Source organism: Dicentrarchus labrax, unplaced genomic scaffold, assembly GCF_905237075.1.
Source record: "Dicentrarchus labrax unplaced genomic scaffold, dlabrax2021, whole genome shotgun sequence".
In the NCBI taxonomy this organism is placed as follows: Eukaryota; Metazoa; Chordata; class Actinopteri; family Moronidae; genus Dicentrarchus; species Dicentrarchus labrax.
In genome coordinates this window covers 16,957,469-16,979,402 of record NW_026136715.1, presented here as the reverse complement: position 1 = coordinate 16,979,402, position 21,934 = coordinate 16,957,469, and the positions used below count along the sequence as shown (strand labels likewise).

The window sequence follows — 21,934 nt, the reverse complement described above, 5'->3', positions numbered from 1 at the left end:
TTCACCACTAGATGGCACTAAATCCTACACACTTCAACTTCCCATTTTAACCTGTAGTAGTACCTTTCAACAACACATTACAAAGTGCTTTATTTAAGGTGTAAGGGGCATGAAGGTGAGATACTAAACACAAGAAAATACAAAATACATAAATAGGGTTTCAAAAGAGTCAAAGATGGATTGAATAAGAGAATACAAATTAAAGTGCAGTGATACAAATAGTCATATTTAGTTTAATAGACGGCAGAAACAGAAAGGCCCTGAATTAAAAGAACTGAGACGATCTGAGTGGTCTGGGTGGTTGATAACAGAGCAGCAGATCAGAAATAAACCATTCAGTGCTTTAAAAACCCAATAGTTTAAAATTATACAATTTTTGACAAGCCAAAGTGAAGAGCTGAGAAATGGAGAGATGTGATCCAGATTCTCACAACAGCGTTCGGTCTCTGGTGAACTTTCTGGAGAGGCGCCAGCAGTGGGGATGATGGAGATTTAACCCCCTCGCATCCTGTCTCCAAACTACTGCTAATAGATTCAGACAGAAACTGAGACAAAAGATTAGGGCAGTGAATTTGAACACACACACACAAGGGCCACACACTTAGTATTTATTAAGCAGAAGTCTTAAAATGTGTAGTTAAAACCAGTTACCTGAGACTTTTACTTTAAAAGAACAAATCAATTATATTCTAGTCAGATCAGATCACAGTCAATGAAGAACATATGTTTTCAGACACTTTCTGTCCATAAATATTACAGGATCCTCTTTTTTTTTTAAATAATCTGATGATAATTAATCATTTCTGGTCTTTGTATGTCTTTATTTGTAAAGTGACAGCTGAAGATAAACAGGGAACTGCAGGTTGGAATCAAACCCAGGCCACTGCGATAAGGCCTCAGTACACAGAGCCCAGGATCCTCTTTTAATGTTGTTTCCCTTCTTAAAGTCAGTTTAAGGCTGCAGGGAAACGTCCTGTGCCCTAAAACATCCCCTGGGGCTTAAAATATATCTTAGAATATGAACGAGAGCAATGTGATTGTACACACAATGTGACCTTGTGCAATCACTTGCATGATTAGATCTGTTTAGTCTTATAAAATGTGTAAATGTGGCTCATTTAGCACTTTGCTGAACACAAACAGCCGGCTTACACCATATGTTTGCCTCTCGCTTGCTGCTTCTTATTCATTTGTAGTCCCTACAGGGATTTATTTTAATGTGTATATAACATTTATTTCTAGTTATTATTATTATTATTATGTTGTCTTGTGCATAAAGGAAAGAAAAATACTGTGAAAAATGTTGCCAAACAACAAGCTACAGGTATATTACGGTTTGAATACACACTATCAGTATTACGGTGCATTGAGTTACACTAAATTGCAAGAAATGAAAAAGCACTTTGACTCAGTTAAATTTAAAGCTAAAATGATGCTTCTACTACAGCCAGTATTTCAGAAGATATGAGAGAGACTGTTTAAGCTTGATTACCTCATGTTCGCATTGAAAAGTGCATTCATTTAATTTCATTTAATGTTGCTTCTTTAAAAATACATCAAGATTTGGGTGCATGCTTTAGAAATAAAATGAATATAAATGAACCCAAAACTGAGGGAAACCAATGTTGAAAGGGGGGGCAGGGTGTGATGGGAGGGGCACAGGGGGATTTTAATGCATCAGTTTATTGCATCAGTCTCCAACGACTGTGACAGTTTCAGTGATTCAGAAACTGAGACGCTTTAATCCCTGCAATGGTTTTTACATAAGGCTCTGGATTAGGTTCAGCTACATGAATTTGACCACACACACACACACACACACACACACACACACACACACACACACACACACACACACACACACACACACGGTAAGGACAGTAGTTTAAAAACACTACAATGATTAAAAATAAGACAAACAGATGAAACAAAGTGACAACAGAACAACTTATAACTGTATGTTTCATATTCCGTCACTTGGTGTCAGTATTTCCAACTCCTACATAACCATGAACACCAGACAAGATCATCCAATGGTGGAAGAAGTACTCAGATCTCACCAATACAACAATGTACAAATACTCTGTTAAAAAGCATTAAATATTCTACTTTAGAAAGAAAGTAGGAAAGAAAGTAAATAAGTATTTTCACTTAAATGCATTAAAGTAAAGGACGGTTGCACTTTTTTTTGTTCATAATTTGATCATTAATTCTGATGCATCAGTGTGTACCAATGGTGTGTACACAGCATTTTACAGTTGAAGCTGGTTGAACTCATTAGTAGGTCATGAGATTATAAATCGTTCTAAAACAAAAATCTGTATCATTTTTTCAGACTTTGGGCTGAATCTTTGCATATTTTGTGAAATATTGGATAGCATTACCTCTTTGGACAGTTATTATTATAATTTTAATTATAATAACATTATTATATTATAATTATGAACCCATCTGAAAGGTTTAGATGGGAAATGTTTCTTTGATTGAACTCAACATCTGGATTGTGACAAGAAGCTTTTTATGTAAAAAGAAAAATGCTCAAGTAAAGTACAGGTTTCTCAGTACTTGAGTAAGGTTACTTAGTTACTTTTAACCACTGCTGACAAAATATGTAAAATATGTAAAATATGTTAACTGTTTTATTTTATGTTCATTCACAGAAGCTCAATTGGAATGTTTATGTTGGTAAGACTCACAAAAAGAAACCCAAACCTTGTTGTATGTATATTTACGTATTGATTATATGAATATATTCATGAAATTGTTCACTCAGTCTGTAAAAAGGTAAATAACAAAGCTTTAAATCCATTGAAACAAATTAAATTCAGATCTCTGTCAAAGAACAAAATAGCTGAACACAGTTAGTTTTGTTTACATGTACACTGTTTAAACTGTTATTATTTCAAATAGGTGAAAAAGCCAGTTCGGCTGGTTTGACGAGACTGGTCTGACATCGTGCCCCAGATGTTATTGTTCAGACATACAGACAAACAAGGTGCTATGAAGGTGATTGAGTAACACTCTGGTTTAAAGATATCCTCGGCAGGAGTCACATTCCCACTTTTATTACACAGTGCTCATTGGTGGACAGCACATACCATAACATCACATGATCTTATGGCCCGGTTAACAGCTCATCCAGTCTTATTTTGTCTCCAATTATTATCTTTTTTTAACTCTCCATGCCTGTTTTTTTTTTTTTTTTATCAAAGTAAGGAGAGGAAAGGCTGTAGAAGCTGCAACAAAAGTAACAGCAAACAAATGTTATATAATCAACACAAGCACACAGATAAAAATGTACCTCTGTGGAATGTGTTGAGTTTTACAGGATATTTGATCATAATTTCCAGGCATTGAAAACAATCCACGCCTGTGGGATTATTTGCATTTACAATCCTCTCCAACCAGAAAGGTGATATACCAAAGGGAGTGAAATGTATCTTTTGTAATATCTGTTTGAACAATACTTGTAGCTCTATGTTTTTTTTCTTTACTACTACTAATACTTTCAATTTATCAAGTATTCATACTATGTAGACATGTTTCATACACAAAGGTAGATTCTGTACTGCATTACATACTGCATGCATTACGTCAGTGGTTCCCATCATGGGGGTTGGGACCCCCACTAGCTGTCGCCAAAGCTTTCAGGGGGGGGGGCTTCTTGATCTTAAGTTGTGCTAGAAAACATACAAGTAGATCCATATCTAAATGTAAAGTTAATTAAATTGTGTAATAGAACAATGGCCAAACGTCAGGGACAAGAAAACACTGAATGTGTCCCCCCCAAAAAGCCTATTTAGTATGTATGATTATTTTATTTTATTTAAAACACATAATACAGAGAGAATGTTGCATAAAACGTTTTTCAAAAAGGAAATTATCTGCCCAAAATGCATCCAAATCTCTTGTTACTGAGTTCATTATTTGGGTTAATTGTACAGTTTTTAAAATAATATAAAATGTCCATAAAATATATCACTTAGTCAGTAATCATCAGTTTCCTAAATGATAAAAAAAAAAAATTGGGTCCTTTAAGGAACCACTGCATTACATAACTCAGAATCCACTCATGAATGAATGAATGCAGCTAAAAGAATATTGTTGTTTAAAAAAAAACAAAAAACAAAAACAACTTTTATCTCCCACTGAAACTGGTGAAGGTCAGGTGGGACTCCGAAGTTCAAAGTGTTATTCTCAGGTTGTTTTTGGTCAGAATTGTGTAACAACATGAAACAGGACGGGGCACAAGGTGGCGAGCACATGTTCCTACGTCACGGACAACACCCCCGTCCGGCCCTCTGACGTAAATGTGAGGAGCTCTTCAGGTCACCCTGCAGCCCGGCCCTCCGCTGACAGCTCCACCGAGCCGGTAGCAGCGCACCGGGATCGTACACACGTCGCTCTGCGCTTACTGTGTCTTTGGTACGACACGCGATTTATTTATTTATTTATTTTTTAATACAGAGGTACAACACGAGTAATGGTGGCTGTTTGAAAGAAGAAAGAAAGAAAGAAAGAAAGAAGATGGCACAGAAAGACACGCTGCTACATCTGTTCGCTGGGGGGTAAGTTACGTCCTTTTTAATGCTACTGCTAACGGTATTAATAGCTCAGAGGTTAGTGTGACAACACCTTAGGTTACATGGTATTTGCTGACTTACACAAGTATGTCTCAGAGCCTGTATGAAACCAAACTATTTGTAATTCTGACCGATGTTCAGCGTTTTAGAGCCGATAGCCGGCATGCTAACGGATAGCTAGCTCGTGTTAGCTCAACACGATCTTTCGGATGTAGCTAGCTAGTTAGTTAAACATCTGTTTTCTACACTGGCTGACTTATTTATGCTGCAAACTGACTAGGTGAAAGTAGTGACTTGCAGTTGAGTCAACGTTGTCGTGGACAAACATATTTTATTTCCATAAACCCGCTAGTTAAATTACATCCGTGCGGAAGTTCGCTAGCTAGCTAACGCATGAAAGCTAGCAGGATACCGCAGCTCGTTGTTTGAGACGCAGAAGGTCGTTTTCACACTGCGGCTGACAACGTGGTGTTTTATAAAATAAACTGTGTGAAACCCAGCGCTGTAAAGTGTGTCTGGAGACTGTGGGTTAGCGGTTAGCGGTTAGCTTATTCTCCCGTCGCCGTCGTGGCGCAGTCCCGAGAGTCGTTAGCCTTTAGCTCTACGATGTCCTCTGGTGTTACATAACACTGGACCTACACCATAAACTGCAGCCATAGCTTCGTGCTAGCGATGCAGACAGCCCACCATCACCTGGCTGAAGAGTGCTATTTTAAAACAAACCTCCTCAGGATCATAATGTGCAGGACTGCGGTGTCCTGAGGAGCTGGATGGTTTCTGGTTTATGTTAAAGGTCACATTTTAAAACAACACCGGCTTCTTTAAAAATGACGCCATTTTACCCTTGAAATGTTTTAGCCTTTTAGGTTAGTAACTCATTTTAGTTCTAAATTATAATTATTATTTTTTTTTAATGAGAAATAAAGTCAAATGTATAAGAATGTTTGGTTTTAGTTTAACTTTATCCAGCTGAATCATTTCAAAGGCAGAATTAAAACATGCAATGTGAACTTTATAGAGGGTGCATGTTTACCCCTGGAGTTAACAGTTAAACAAAGCCAGCAGAGTTTGGTCGATTTTCTAAACTATATCTTGAAGAAGACCAATACATTATGTACACAATGTCATTTTATAGTAATAGTAAGTATGACAAGTGTGATTGTCATTTACTCTTCCACCCATCCTCCTAAATGTCTTATCTGTGTGGTCAGAGGTCATGGCCACAACAACTGCCCGGCACATTATTACAACAGGGTTACATGTGTGTTTGTCAGATTAGGTTATGCAAGGTGGAACACTTAATCCATGGTATAATTTTCTCTCTATGATTTCCAACCATCATAAGTTGGGTTACTAATGATCAGTCAATGGACAATTGGGTCAGGTATTACTCCTGTAAAGATGTTTGACTCTGTCCTTTAGACACAAGACACTACAGAGGCTTAGTGTAATCTGTCCCAGACGTCTAAGCTTGTGGCCGTCAAGGTTATAGACACAGTGACACTATTAGGAACTAAATTAATGAATGGCCAATGCTGAACTATGAAACATGCTATCTAAAAACAGTATTTTTGTCAACGGTTTCCAAGTGCAATTAGAGGTTCTGAGATGGTAAACCCTGTGCACCAGATGTCTCGGATTAACTCTGCAGTATTTCTGCTGCAGAGCAGACAGACCGCTCTTTGACCATAATTGTTCATTACACTTGCCAGTAGCTCTCGGGTCTGTGTTATGATGGAAGAAAAAAACACTCCTCAGTCAAAGCAGATATAAGTAGCCACAGTACTCTGAGCAGGTTAGACATTGTATTACATTTATAACTAGTGGGACTTTGCCTAATTTGTTTGCAAGATTTTAGGCAACCCAAGGTCCATAATCCTAATGTGTTCAATTTCCAGATGTAGTGGTACGGTGGGAGCCATCATGACCTGCCCCCTGGAGGTGTTGAAGACGCGGTTGCAGTCCTCTGGCCTCACCCTCAGACCCGTCTTCCAGGTCCAGCTGGGCACCCTAAGCGGCACCGGGGTTATCCGACCAGGGCCTGTTACACCGGGGCTGCTGCAGGTCCTGAGGTAAGATATTTGCTTATGTTGTTGTTAGGCAAACGTGCTGTGTGAGATTTCCCTGGAGGCATTTGTATTTTTCTACTTGACAACAAAGGGACAAAATGTTCCCTCCTCACAGCTGGTGCTCTTAGCTGTTTATCAGAACTGCCTTGTCAGGACTGGCATAATTGGTAGTTTGTGACTTGTAGTTGCCTAGTGGCGTCCTACTTAGGTTTACCCTGTGAAGACCTGTTTGTGTGGAATAGTTGTATAAGAACCTGTGCGTTTGTTGTGCTTTAGTTCATGGAAACAGCTTTTCATTTGATTTCTGCTTTCGTAGTCTTAAAATCAAGTCCTCTAATCTCATCCTACATAGAGTGAGGATTAAGTACACAGTATCCTGCTTGTATTTAGTGTCTTTAACCAGCTGTTTGGGTCAGCACAAAACATCCTTTTCCAACAGGCAGAAAGGCATAAAACCAGATTTTTGTGGTGTCTGTGAAAAAAAAAAACCCTTGTATGACTCTATCTGCTTAGCTTGGGGAAGACTAGAAGTAACATGCCAAAAAGGAGGGAAGGTTTTAACCAGGGTGCTGTATCAGTGTTATATTACACTGAGGACAGGGGCCACAAATGAACCGGTCTGGACTGGTGTCTGCTGTAGCTGTAGACTGGAAAGTTACTAATGCCGTTAGACATTTTCCCCCACCTTTCTGCAGGTCTTTTGCCAGTTTTTTTAAAAGTTATTTTAGTTGGTACACATTTATTTTTTACGCCATTTATAGGCTTATATTTATGTCAAATATACAAGAAGACCATTATGGACTTCAAACCCCTTCTCCAGCCATCGAAACCTTTAGAAGAGGTTTCAATGACGAGGCTATTAATGTGTTTTGAATCTCATTATTTGAGAAGAGGTGTATATCAGTAGGAGAGAAGTGGAATGCGTGAACACTGCTTGAGAGACAAGGTCTGCATTACTGAAACCAACACAAATTGCAGTTGTACCCTCCCCCTTTGCTTGGCCCCAGGAAGACCAGACAGTCATCTGGAGAATTAATTTCACTACCTACAAAGAGTTAAAAGAACTCTGTGGGGATGTGGCTGACGTGACAAGCTGAGCACTGCCGAGGGGACCGGGTTCAGTGTACAAACTACCAAACAGTTCATTGGAACAGGACTGGTGTAACACTTGGGAGGATTGCAGGCAGGGTCTGAAATTAAATATTTCCCTCAGTCCTGAATTCTACTTAAAACAGTTCCAGACTTAACAATCATTAGCTTAAAAGTTCTTTCTTTTTCCTAATACATAATGAATGTAGTTTTGGCCCCCTAGGTTTGTCCACAATCATGTTATGTGTGAATCTGTTTTCATTATTCCTTTAGTCATCGGTTAAGTTACTGTTTATTTCTAAATGTTTGGTCAATAAATGCATCACTGCAAACTGCAGTGAAAATCCAATCTGGTTTCTGGTATAGGGCGATGAAAATGTACATATACACACTTTGATTATTTTTATTATTATTTTGCCAGATAATCACAAACTCACTACAGTGACATTGTCTTTGAAATAAAACTAAATCTACAAAGGGAGGGAGATGATCAAACAAACTATTAGGTACACCCTAATCCAAAGATCCAGAGAGAAAATCAGACGACTTGTATAAGGATGTCCCAATCCAATCTCAGCACAGTATCGGTGCCAACCAAAGCATTCTTTGACTGATCGGTATCAGCTATGTTGAGCTTTATTGATCCAATTTTTTGTTTTACATCATCCGTCACACAGCTTTCTTTCTTTTTCTCACAAACCTTTTGTACGGTGCAGCTCTTGTCAACTCTTTGTTTCTTTCCTTCACTCTGAGCTCTGTGAGAGAGAGCAGGAGCAGCCCCGCCCACAGTGAAACTCTGCAGGGGACAGGGCTGCCCGTGCTCGGAGGAGAGAGCGGTAGAAATCTGACAAAGGCACACTCAACATGCCACTGAAAGTGCATCTAAAATCCCTCGATCAAAAAGCCAATATGAGTAATTAATTAATTAATTAATTAATGTAATCCATGAAAAAGATGTAGAGACAGAGGGTTGCACACAGCACAAGAGGAGAGGCAGCTATCATACTCTACATAGAGACAGTTTAACATGTACAATGGTGTATATCAATATTGCACTCTAAAAATGAATAAAATAATCATTAAACCAGTAAAACTCTGTAAAATGTATTGTGTGTTTTTGATAATTGATTGCTGTTTTTTTTTTTTTTTTTCAGATCAATTCTAGAAAAAGAGGGACCAAGATCACTTTTCCGTGGCCTGGGGCCGAACCTGGTTGGCGTCGCCCCCTCAAGGTACAGTGAAAGTGTCTACACAACACGTTTTAGTTACATCTGGGCCATCCTTTGTCATAGCAGTTTTGATTAACAAAGTCAATCTCTGTGTTAATGATCTATGCCTGTTGTACAGGTTAGTGATGACACACAATGAAGTGTCCTTGTATTCAAACATATCAAGCAAAGCAGAGGTTAAAAAGGCCACAAAGTGAAGCAGAGTGTGGGTTTCTCCGTAGAGTCTCACTTCACAGAGTATTATACCAGGAGCTGCTGAACAAAGAAAACAAAAGGAGGGGTCTGTGTTTATATTTTTCTCTTTAACGGTTGAAGGCAGTTACTGGCTGTATAAACAGGAAACCGTTGCCATGACAACAACTTCCGGGACCCTCCTAGCCTCAGAGTTTTGTGAGTCAGCTGTTTAGTTTGTCGGCCACTGCATCTGTCAGTATGAGTAGGCCTCTGTATTTGTAGTTAATTAAACATTTTCTTAACTCGAGGCAGGTAAGATAAGGAACAAATAAAGAAACTATGTTTAACGGTTCAGTTGAGTTTCACTGAAGCGGTAATGAGAACAGCTGGATAATAATTGATCTGTTCTTTTTATTGGTGTGGGAACTTTTACATTGAACACAAGTTCTGTTTTATGTGGGTGTACCTTGTGAAGTTTCAAATTCAATGTTGCTCTATTTTTAGTGTCAACAAATGGTCAGCACTTTGCCCTGTTCAGTCATGGTTTAAAAAAAAACAAACAAAAAAAAACCTCTTCTTTACAGCGATGATATAACCGTAGAAGGAATAGTCCTACTGCATTTGCCTCAAAATGTTGATCAGACTTTGACACTGTGTTAAACCGAAAAAAGGTCATGGGTTGCGTATACTTTCCCCATGGTTAATGAGTAGCTGCAGAATGATCCTTTGCTCAGTTATTCCACTGGCCTTCGTTCCACTGGTCAACTTGGACAGGCTCACATTCATAGCAGCTCTGTGGGCATATGTGGTGCCCAGTGCTTATTCAGCCCATTCTGGTGCAGTGACGGTTTGTTCCAGAAGCCGAGCGGAGAGAGCAGGACCCGACTGCTCTGGATGCACTCTGTCAATGGCCAACACAAGTCCAAATTGAATAATTTGCATAATTGCCCAGCTGTTATAAAACCCACATTCATATTTAAGCCGTGTCTGCCACTGTGTAGAGTTCTTACCAGGTTGTTCTCTTTGTTTCAGGGCCATTTACTTTGCTGCATACTCAAAATCTAAAGAGATGTTCAATGGACTGTTTGTCCCTAATAGTGGAGTGGTGCACATGTCCTCTGCTGGTGTTGCAGGTGAGCAGTCTACATGTTGGCCTTTGTTACATACATGTAATGGGCGTCACGTGAACAGCTGTAAAATGTAATGCAATCCAGTGCTCTGCAAAAATATCTAAGTTTTAGACGTTGTGTCTGTCTACACTGTAAATAAAAAACAAATCCTACGTGTCCTATCATGTATAACTGAATATGCTTCTTTTGTTCCCCATCCTCAGCTTTTGTTACTAACTCTCTGATGAACCCCGTCTGGATGGTGAAGACCAGGATGCAGCTGGAGAAAAAGTGTGTACACTCTTAATTTTGCTTGACCTGTGTGTACTTACATTTTTAGTAGTAGGCTGACTGTAGTTCTGTCTAAGATTGGGGTTATTTTAGGGACAGTGCAGGTGGAAGGGCGAGCCATATAATGTGACCTTTAGCAGAAACCTTTAACAGAGCCCCCCTTCACGGCACTGTCCTTGGGTTATGCAGCGTGCGAGACTGAGCTTGTGATCTGACTCCATAAATACACAGTGCTGACGCACTGTCCTGCGTGCAGAAGAAGAGTCTATATTTACATTACTGAGTACAGGGCAGTAGTATCGTGTGAGGTCACAGGAACTAGTCTTTTCACCCCGTCTTTAAAGAGCACCTGTCCTGCAGCGCAGAATGGTGGCTTTATGAATGAGGAGGAAATGATTGTATAATCTCAGGTGATACGAGTTACTCATTCAATCATGCTTCCTTATAGGGTTGAAATTTGACTAATCGCTTAGACGATACAGAAAATTAACAGGTTACAGTTTTGATCATTTATCAAGTAAAAAATGCTGGGGAGAACTGTATGACGACTGTATGATTGATGATCATAAACCGTTAAGATAGTTGTGATTTTGGCACTAATGAACCTGACTGGTTTAACTTTTTAGAGCCAGAGGAGAGAAGAAGATGAATGCACTGCAGTGTGCCCGCTATGTTTACAAAACAGAAGGGATTCGGGGCTTCTACCGAGGCCTGACTGCATCTTACGCCGGCATCTCGGAGACGATGATTTGCTTCCTGATCTACGAGACACTGAAGAAAAACCTCGCCAAGAACCAGGAGAAAGGAGCATCAGACTTCCTGAGTCTGATGATGGCAGCTGCTTTTTCAAAGGGTTGTGCGTCCTGTATAGCCTACCCACACGGTAAACACTTGCATCCTTATTGTTTGTCTCTTGCAACACAACCACCTATTGTCCGGGAGAAGTATTTATCTAAAAGAATAATACCTTTTTTGTTCTCTCCACAGAGGTCATTCGGACGAGGCTGCGCGAGGAAGGCAGCAAGTACAAGTATTTCTTCCAGACAGGGAGGTTAATAGCGGTGGAGGAAGGCTATGCAGCTTTTTATAGAGGACTCATTCCACAGCTAATTAGACAAATCCCTAACACAGCAATCGTCCTCTCCACATATGAACTCCTTGTCCATCTGCTGGGAGACTCCAAGTAAAGAAACGCATGAAGGTTTGTCAGGAAAAAGGATTTCCCTGACAACTGATGGATGCCACAGAAGACACACTGGGCAAGAGACTTTTGAAAATGCAGCACATACATTTTTTTCAATGTGGTGCTACAGAGACTTTTATGGTGGAACTGAAGCAGGTTGTACTGTTATCCAAAGAGCTAAACACATTATTTTATTGAAAGCTTGTCGTTAGGAGTTTATCAAAACTACTCAAGAAGTCGTGGTACTTTTATTGAAACTCCAAACCTGTGAAAAAGGTCATCTTCTTAGAGGACTAGTGTTAAGTTAACTAAATTATTTTATGTTTTGTTATTTTATGACAATGTTTGTTTTGATTTATCAGTGGTAAATGTACCAACACGCGCGACTCATTTAGTTAATGGTGGGGAGTAATTCAGATAAAGTGCTAGTAATAGTGCTGTTCCTCGCAATGTAATGGTCGGATCATTTTGAGATTTCTGTTTCACAAATACAACGTGCTGGTTTTGAAGTTTGAATTTACATAGAGATTTATCATATATATAGATATATATACAGGCTTATCTGTATGTTTTCTTTGTGGAAAAAAAACAGTCACCTTTTGCAATATGAGAACTCAGATGCTTATTTGACCAGTGGCTCAATAAAATGCATCAGGAAACTACATCTGTTGGTGGTTGACCCTAATACTGACAAGGTATTCTGTTTAATACAAAAATCAACCTTTTTATTGTAAGCACATAGCGCATATTGTAGAGCAGGGTTGTTGCACTTTTAAGATGTCTCGGTAACAACAAATCAGAATACGGGAGGGACTAGTTGGTCGGTTTTGCTCTGACATGTAAACATGTACATTTGGGAGGGGGGGAATCATCTTCAGTCAGAGCTTTCTTTTAAGAAATTAAAGTCAAACCATCAGAATAATCCCTAAAATGTAGACCCTCGCTCTCAACTTAAAACACGAGGTAGTGCTTTTATGCTACGACTGGGCATAAGGTTTGTGTTTTCTAATTGTTTTCTTCCATGTACTGTAAGTTGCTGAGAATGTGTTACTTTTTTGCAGTAATACCTGCTTCACCTACGGTCACACAGAAACAAGTCTTTCACATATGCCTATAAAACGTGTTCAGCCCCTTGGACTTTTTCATGGTTTGTTTTACAACATTGAGCCGTGGCTTTTATGATTTATAATCATAAAAAGAAAAAGAGATTATCTGATGCCAAAGCAAAAGTGTACATATTGACCTACATTATATTTATATAATTTACAGTAATTGTGAAGTCACCTTTAGCAGCAGTTACAGTCTTGAGTCAGTGTGTGTGATATTAGTTTTACACATCCAGACACTGCAGTTTGTTCCTGTTCTTTGTATAACTGACCATGGTCTATGAAGTTGCATGGGTATTGTGACTCAACTCAAGTCCTACCACAAATTATGGATCGAATTGAGGTCTAGACTTCAATTTGGCCACTTTCAGGACTCAGGTTTTGAGAACATTGTTGTTTTGGAGCCTCTGTGGCGTGCATGGAAAATAAATCTTCTGCCAAGTCGCAGTTATCTTCCAGACTGAAGCAGGTTTTCAGGATTTGTCTGTATTTCGTTTCATTTTATTTGCTTCCTTCACAAACCTTCCTGGACTCGGAGAGGTGTCTGTTCCTGATGACTCGTGGCCATTCGTGGGCACAAATTAGATACTGATATGAGGTACTTAAAATACAAACGCACAAAATCAATAGTCATCTATTCCAGGAAATGCTACAAAATGGGAAAAAAGCCTCTGGGCATGTATTGGGTTAGTCACTTTACTTGCTCAGAATTGTGCAACTCAGACGTGAATCAGCAAAAATATCTTCTTCCTGTTGCGGTTTCGGTTGATTCATCCACACTCTCTTCCCCAACACGGAAGGAAAGCCTCGTGACCAGATGGTGTTAAGTTGGCAGGCGGCAGCAGGAGACTTGTGTTGGTGATAAATCCCATTGTGGATATTTGTGTCTACATAGATAGTGATGGAGCTGCTGGTCCCATACTAACGGCTGTTCCTCCCACTACAACAGGGGACCACTTTAAAATACGTCATCCTTTATAAACGCTTTATAAGTTGAAATTCATGTTTTTATTAATTCTAGAAATCATTTACTAATGCTTTATAGATCAGTTATAGGTGATTAATAAGCACATTCTTAGGCTGCAAGTTTTTGCTGTTGTTTCTCTTCCTCATTAGTAAAGTTAGTCTAAATTTCTTATTACGTCATCAATTCTGCTGCTACACAAATGTTGATAAAGTTGATCAAATATTATAACAACTCATCCTTAAGTATGAAATTCCCTCTTTGTGTTTCCACAGACAGTATTTTCCCTTTTTGACTAATTACGACTATAATTAACATCTAAAAATAATATTTGATACCAAAGTGAAAGTAAATCTGTACACATTTAGCTAAATAAAATGTAAAAAGAAGAATTAATTGCAGAGTTAGTTATGTATCTGTAGCCAGTATGTACAGGAGGAACAATTACAGGGACCAGTTATGCTTTCAGTTTACACATGGCATGTAGTATTGTATTAAGATAGACTTGAAAAGGTGAAACCTAATTATAATCTATGTTTGAAGCATAAGTAAATTAGGTATTTACCATTAGTAAAGAAGCTTATACACCCATTGTGACTTATTATGAGACAGCAGTACTCGATCTGGGCTGGAACACTTAACTGGCTCCAGATTTGCTGTGTGGTAATTTAATTAAAAATGCAAGGCGCTCTTTTATATTGCATAACTGATCCAGGCCATGGTCATGGCGTTGGAAGTGAAATACAGAGGAGACTTGACACAAATGGGTCATGTGGCTGAAAGAGGGAGTCAGTGAGGTGGCACTGTGAAAACCTACCCTGCTGTTTCATGTCAAAATGTCACAACTACTCAATAAGACTATTCAGCAAATTCAAGATACATTTCAAAAAGGAAATAGAAAAGAGTAAATGCTTTATTTGAGTGCTCCTCCAGAGCCACAGAAGACTTTATAGACTGGGTGAGGAGCAGCAACCATGATGAGCAAACTGATCTCCATAATCACTTAATTTCTGTGTTTCTATAGAAAGTTGGTTTGTTGGATTAATCAAGTGTATAATTATTAAAATATACCATTATACAATCACTCTCTAGGGTAGGGTTTGTAGCTATTTAAAAATGTAATTACTAATTACCCAATTCACCAAATATCACAATATTAAAGTAATGTAACCAGATTACTTTCCATTACTTTGGATTACCTCAACATCAAATATGCAAATAAAGACAAGAGAAAAGAAATGCCAATAATAAGTATTGATTTAAGATTAATTTAACAATGTAACCTTTAAAAAGATGGAAAAACTGAAGATTTTTAGCATCAAAACTTTGTCCTCTGCTCTCCAATCTTTTTTAATATATGTATTTTATATTATAACTAAAAGAAACTCTTATCCTTTGTTGTATCCTCAATTACATAACGTTAAGTGAGTTACATGTAATCCATTACTCCCCTGTTAGGAGGAACTAATGGGTTTACACGCAGCGCTGCGGTTTATGGTGACCTCTGTCTGCCGCAGGGAGAACGGCTCAGCGACCATTGACGTACTATGGCGGCCTGACGGCAGGTAGCAGTTCCCTAAACGGTTCCCTAACGCTGACCCGACCCCTCTCACCGACACCATGTTATTATGACAACCACAATCTCGAGAGAGAAACTTAAATTTGTCTCCGTTTAACGTTAGCATTTCCCTCAGTGTCTCGACAATGCCTGTAACGGCCGGCAGTTGGTCCAGGTAACCTAGCCGTTAGCTTCCCAGTTAAATTAATCCAAGCGTTTGTAGCACACAAGCTATCTAATGTCTCGTGCGATCGGTAGCGTTCAACGGCTGTCAGAATCATCACCAGGACAACGGGGCTCCTTCCCACCCGGCCGTGTGATGGAAGGGTGAGGGGAACGATGCTCAGCTTCCTCCATATCCTTTTAACAGGTAAGCCGAGGCGCCTATTCCTGGTTACCTTAAGCCTGTTTTGCCAGCTAGCTCCGCGGCAGGACCAGAGAGGTGGCTCTCGGTTCATTATGCAACGGGACAACTTAACCAGCTCTTGTTCGAGCTGCAGTTTGCTCTGTTAAATTGGTTACTGCCTTATATTCGTCAAAGACAATATAGTGTTTTTTTGTGTTTCTGACCTCCGAAGTATCCTGTAATTATGCTATGACTTGACATTTTTGACAATCTAATAACGTTTTATTTAACGCTTACTGTTGTAATATACACATACAGTTGATAATATTTTGGGTCCACCTAGCGTTAGCTCTCTCAAATTAAAGCAGTCTAATACAACAGTAATTTAGTTACCCTCATAAAGGTTATATTGTTCGGTGTTTGTTTTAGGGAGGCGTTAATTAAAATGTATAGTTATGTCGGAGGCTGTAGTATTGTATTATACTGAGAGGTGTTTAGTACAACCTCATGTTATAGTTAAATAGGTATTAGAAACACCTCTGTGTGTAATGCAGTACTATTCAATAACACCACAGCCCTCAAAATGATCATAAAGTTGAATCAACGCCTCTCAAACTGAACAACTTGTGTATTTGCCTGATGATAATTTGTATGTTTAATTTCCTCACAGGCCTGTTTGGTGTTCTGTGGGATGGAGTTGCTGCGTTTGGTAAGCCTGGGATTGATATAAACCTGCTGCATCACCAGCCGTTCACCCACTTTCTGTCCTAGTAACGTTGTCTCTGATCCACAGGTGGGGTCAGGCTAGTGGACGGGGAGAACAAGTGTTCTGGCAGAGTTGAGGTGCTCCGCCATGACCAGTGGGGGACTGTCTGTGACCATGGCTGGGACCTCCGGGAGGCTGATGTGGTGTGCCTGGAGCTGGGCTGTGGCTTAGCTGAATCTGCCCTTAATGGTGCAGTATTTGGTGCAGGCAGGGGAGAGATCTGGCTACGGCATGTCCAGTGCTCTGGACACGAGTCCAGTTTGACCCGCTGTGCTGTCGTCCTGCACAGTAACCCCTACTGCACCCATGAGAATGATGCAGGGGTGAAATGCTCAGGTGAGACTCTGCTCTGTTGATGCATTTCATTTAACAAGGAGCAGTGCCAGATGCTTGACTCGTTTATTTAAACTGAGTATTTAATCTAAACAAATAGCTGGAATAGACAGATATTATCTAAGGCACTGAGGCATGTTCATATGTTATCCTGCAGTGTCTTATGTCCAGGTCAGAGTGTTAATTGGTCAAACTTGACCAGCATCTACATATCCACCTGTCCATTGACCTATTCAGTTTACCAGAAGGCTTACAGCATCAGCAGAATACACACCACTGTCATAACATAAACATGATTTTATGGTGTCAGTCACATTCTGTGATTAACCTGTCTTTCCTCTCAGGTACCCTTTTAATGCCCACCCTCACCCTGCTTTCGCCTCACACTGTGTTCTGTCCCGGGGAGGCTGTTCGCTTCAGCTGCAGTGTTCTGCTGGGTCACCACCTCAGTGACTTCCACCTGTACAAGCATGGAGTGTCCACCCCACTGGTTACACAGAGGGCGGACCAGACCCAGACCAGAGTGGAGCTGACACTGTCCGACATAGAGACCTTCCACCAGGGCAGCTACAGTTGTCGGTACAGGATCAAGGGCGGCTTCCCTTCTCAGCTGCTCAGCTCTCCACCCAGCAACTCCATTAACATCACTGTTGGTGAGTCGTAACTGCATTGTCTAATGCAGATTAACACCAATGCCCATTTCAATAGCACATTGTTTTGTTGTGCAATTTATATGAGACATTTTATTCTCGATGGAACCTGAAGTTCCTATCCATGAATCAGGTTTGATTTCATTTTATTAAAGTCCTGTACTCCTAACTTACGGCACATCAAAGCTGGATGGAAGTCCATTGTTGACCATTGGGTGTAGTATGTGTAACAATATACGTAATCTAAGCACAAAAGTCCATTTACTAGCTCTGAATTTTGAACTTCATCTCACGGGCTTCTTCTGTCAAAGACGTCACACGATGACACTTTACTCCGTGTCTACACAGGAGGCTCAGCATGAGCAGCACGTTAGCAGCAGCACATTTCAGTTCTCCTCCTGTGTCTAAACAGGATGCGTTCAGGTCACTAGCGTTTAGGCAGCACTTTCAGCTCAACACACAATGATTGTAGTTACGCAGTTAAAGTGGAAGAAAATTGACTTGAACATGGCTCAAAATGTTTACATGTGAATAGCTGTGGCCTGATGTTAATGTTCAGAATTTTCTTGTTTATTGTTAATATAGGACTCTCAGTGGTTATTTATTAGCTAAAATCAACAGGCATGGCTGTAACCTCATTGAAAAGGCCATTATATTTTAAAATATATGATAAAAACATTCAAGTGGTAGAAGGAACATTGTATTTCTATGGCTAAGGCCCAAGTTATCTTTTCAAGAGAGGCGGTACTTTTTTTTTTTCCTTTCTCAAAACTATGTGTTACCCTGAATAACCTATTAAATTTCTTTTCGCCTGATCAAAGTGGAGGTCCTGACCCCCCACCACTGGTACAACACGTCCACTGAGGCCCCGGCTGGTTCCGTCCTTAAAGGCCACAGTTTTAACATCACCTGCTCCACCCCGCATCAGTACCCTGGAGGTTCCTTCCAGCTGCGTCTGATCCGCTCCAACGGCACAGTGCGCCAGTCCCTGCCTGCCCTCACCCCGTCCGTCACGTTCACATTTCCCAACGCCCAGAGCTCCAACGAGGGCTATTACTACTGCCTGTATCGGGTCCAGCTGGGGGGACGCACCTTCGTGTCCAGAGAAAGCCAGCCCCTGCCTATAGCCATCAGAGGTGAAACTGATAATATTATAGTTATTATAGTTGTTTTGCGTCTGTTTTTTTTGTTTGGCCGTAGATTAAAGTCTAACTATGAAAAGCCATCCTGTATGTAACTTACAGTGAAGTCCTCTCCCCCTCAGACCCAGATCCAGTCCTCAGTCCAATGGTGATCAGCTGGCTTGTGTCTGGCCTTACATTTGTTGTAGCCGTCATCGTTATAATCATTGTGGCCAAGGTGCTGTGTAACAAGGAGAAGAAGCCCTCTGAACTGGAACGAGAGACCAGAACCTGTAAGTTCCCTTTTCCACCTCCCTTAGACAGAAATGACATTTTAAAAGCAGAGTAATAGATGTGCTTCTGTCTACAGGTGTGGACAACACTTATGTTGCCTTATCAATTAACAAGCTATGACGGGGGTATGCGGGCAGCTGATTACTACAGGTAATGGAGGTCATGATTCTTACTCATACAGTGCCTATGAAATGGTATTTACCCCTTGGAGGTTTTCATGATGCGTTTTAATCACCTTATTAGTTCCTTGGAGCTTTCTTTTGTCCTCATCATGTAAGTTTTGCCACGATACTGTCGGACCTATGTGACTTCTGAAACTAATTGGCACTAGTAATGATGAGGTGCGTCCAGTTAAAGGGGATGACCACATATGCAAATGTTTTATTTGGGTAATTAATTTAGATGTCTTTGTATATATCTGAAGGGTATTTTTTGTTAGTCAGTGCAAAAAAAACCCCACATTAAATCTACTTTGATTCAATATTGTAAAAGAATAAAACATGAAAACTTCCAAGCGGGATTAAATACTTTTTGTAGACACTGTAATATTTAATTTTTTATCGTCTGTGTCCATATTCTTGATTGTGCAACACTAGTGAATTAAGGGAAGCATTTTGTGTTTCTTCTTTCATTAACAGACAGAAGGCTCACACAGTGTCCATCGTGGATTCAGTTGGCAGAGGACGTAACACAGAACCAAACAGCTTGGTCGGTCCTCCATCACACTATTGGAAGAGGCACGAGCTGGACCCAGTTCAGTACAGTTTCGATGAGGCACAGTTTTTATTGGACTCTAACATAGACCTATCTAAGACCAGTATTCTTTCAAACAAGACTTTAGGCTAGTGCAACTGCTGGGATCATAGGCTAATGGCCACAGAGAACTGACAGACCGTAAAAACTGTTTTCACTTCAAGGTCAGTGTTGGTTCAAGCTAGACTACAGATTCCCTCTGACTTGGCCACTGCCATGACCCGAGATGTATGTGTGGACAACTGCTACTAAAAGCTATACTGGGGAAACTGTGACATGGGTTCCTCAGGTCTGTGTATATTAAAAACATTGGGCCTCATGCAAGAACATTTTCGTATCCTTATCTTAACTTTCTTTTTGTGTGGTGGGCTCAAATGAGTGTGCTACCTCATTTTCAGTAAACGCGCCTAACGTCTGTGTAAATCACCTGCGTAAAAATGATGAATGCCACCTGTGTGTAATGGAGCAAGTGTTTATGAGAACTGAAAGCTCACTAACACACCCCGATAATACCATAAAAGGCTACACAGCCTGCCCCATGTGTTCGTTCATTTAAAATGGTACAGAAGAGTAAAAAGAACTTGAGCTCGCAGATTAAAGTTGTGCCCTTGGAGATTGTTTTTAACAGTGTCAGGAGTTGAATTAAAGGACCTGCTTAAGCCAAGGACTGGGTAGAAAATAATGAGTGCTGTCAACGCCGTGTCACCGGAGGGTTGTACTGTTGCTGAAATCAATAATAAGTGGTTTAAAATGAAAAGCAAGGCTAACGATGACCATGAGGGTCAAATGGAAGTCTCCATCACGATAACAGACGATAGAAGACAATATTGCAACAGAGGATGTTCCCCTAGACAGCGACCTACACACTCCTGAATGTGAAGAGAACCCCATTAATAGCATATTTAAATTAATGATGGCATCCTTAGGCTACATGATACATTAAGAGCTATAATTCAGACTGTACAGTCAAACATACTAATGTAATTATGAAGTATAATTTACATAGTAAACTCAAAATGTCTCTATAGTAAGGGGAGATATAATCCTTTAGTGAAAAACGTGTTTGGATAACAGCGGACTAATTGTACGACTCCCTAAATTGTTTGTGCCCAAGAGAAAATTAAAAAAAAACAGAAAATTGTTTAATGCCACAAGATCTCAGTCATACCAGCCACTTAAGAACAAATATGTTTGTACGAGTGCTTCTTGCTTGAGGCCCAATGTTTTGTATTTATTACCACAAGCTCCACTAGCTTATTATGTACCCGCTTCAACAGATCAAGGATCCTTAAAGGATTAGAAGATGTCTTTGTATTTTAAGTCTAACCCTACTATGCATCTTATGTCATTTACAATATGTACATTGCTGCACTTAAAGGTGTGTAAATAGAAGCTGTAGTTGATTAAAATGCTGCTGTTGTTGGAGCTTTTGGGTTCAGTCAGTTTTGTACAGATCAAACTGCACAAGAGGAAAAAACTTTTAACATAATGCATAATATAGCCAATTTATTTTTATACCCTCAATTATTTCATTTTTTTTTTACATGTACAAGCTCTTTTATAATTTGACTCATGAGACAGCAAAACAAATCACATCAAACTTACAGGATGTAACGGTTGGGTTACGTAGTACAAAAGTGTGATATCTCTGAACTGAGTCTAGCGAAACAAAACATGTTGATGTTTTCATAAACATTACAGCTCGTATAAACAGTGCAATTTAATACCCCCCCCCCCAGGATAAAAAAAAAAGCATTAATTATATCCCAATTATTCCTTAAAGAAAACCACTGAGGCACTTGAATTACAGCTGGTCTGAAAACTGTCCCCACTGTTGTACCCCAAGATTATATAAACTACAAAGATTTGTGAATTAACATACACATTATAGAATTGTAGACTTTTAGACACCCTTGTTACCAAGTACTGTAACACTGAAGAAAAGAATCATTTTGGGATACAAGTAGAAATAGCTTTGATTCTGTACTGCCAATTGTTAAATACACACAAGTTTGTGTTTTTGAGATATGGACATATTCTGTTAATAAGAGAAAAATAACTAAAGGTTTCTTAAAATCTGGTGAAATGACCAATTCTCTTGATGGCAACTCAAATTTAAACAATAGTCTATTACCTCTAAAGAGAGATTTGTGCTGGTGTGATATTATAGGATATTTCCTGTCAAGAAATTGCATGTGGATTTAAAAAAAAAGTCAGTTTTCATAAAGTGTGATCTTCCAATGCAGATATATTCACTGTGATCATCTCCAAAACCTCAACAGATCACACTGAAACCATCTGTATCGATAAACAGCT

The 21,934-nt window shown here is 39.6% G+C and overlaps 2 protein-coding genes across 2 annotated transcripts; both read left to right on the top strand.

Moving 5' to 3' along the window:
- Positions 1 to 4,326: 4,326 nt before the first annotated feature.
- Positions 4,327 to 13,312, top strand: slc25a33 (solute carrier family 25 member 33). Its single transcript, XM_051424197.1, has 7 exons — positions 4,327 to 4,568; positions 6,482 to 6,655; positions 8,896 to 8,973; positions 10,177 to 10,277; positions 10,478 to 10,544; positions 11,171 to 11,427; positions 11,532 to 13,312. The coding sequence occupies exons 1-7, from the start codon at positions 4,528 to 4,530 to the stop codon at positions 11,729 to 11,731; spliced, it is 918 nt and encodes a 305-aa protein (XP_051280157.1). The 5' UTR covers positions 4,327 to 4,527; the 3' UTR covers positions 11,732 to 13,312.
- Positions 13,313 to 15,306: 1,994 nt separating this feature from the next.
- Positions 15,307 to 21,043, top strand: si:ch211-150o23.3 (deleted in malignant brain tumors 1 protein). Its single transcript, XM_051424196.1, has 8 exons — positions 15,307 to 15,725; positions 16,372 to 16,410; positions 16,495 to 16,803; positions 17,145 to 17,453; positions 18,272 to 18,586; positions 18,715 to 18,864; positions 18,942 to 19,015; positions 19,504 to 21,043. Exons 1-7 carry the CDS (start codon positions 15,695 to 15,697, stop codon positions 18,983 to 18,985), a joined length of 1,197 nt encoding a protein of 398 aa, XP_051280156.1. The 5' UTR covers positions 15,307 to 15,694; the 3' UTR covers positions 18,986 to 19,015; positions 19,504 to 21,043.
- Positions 21,044 to 21,934: the final 891 nt, after the last annotated feature.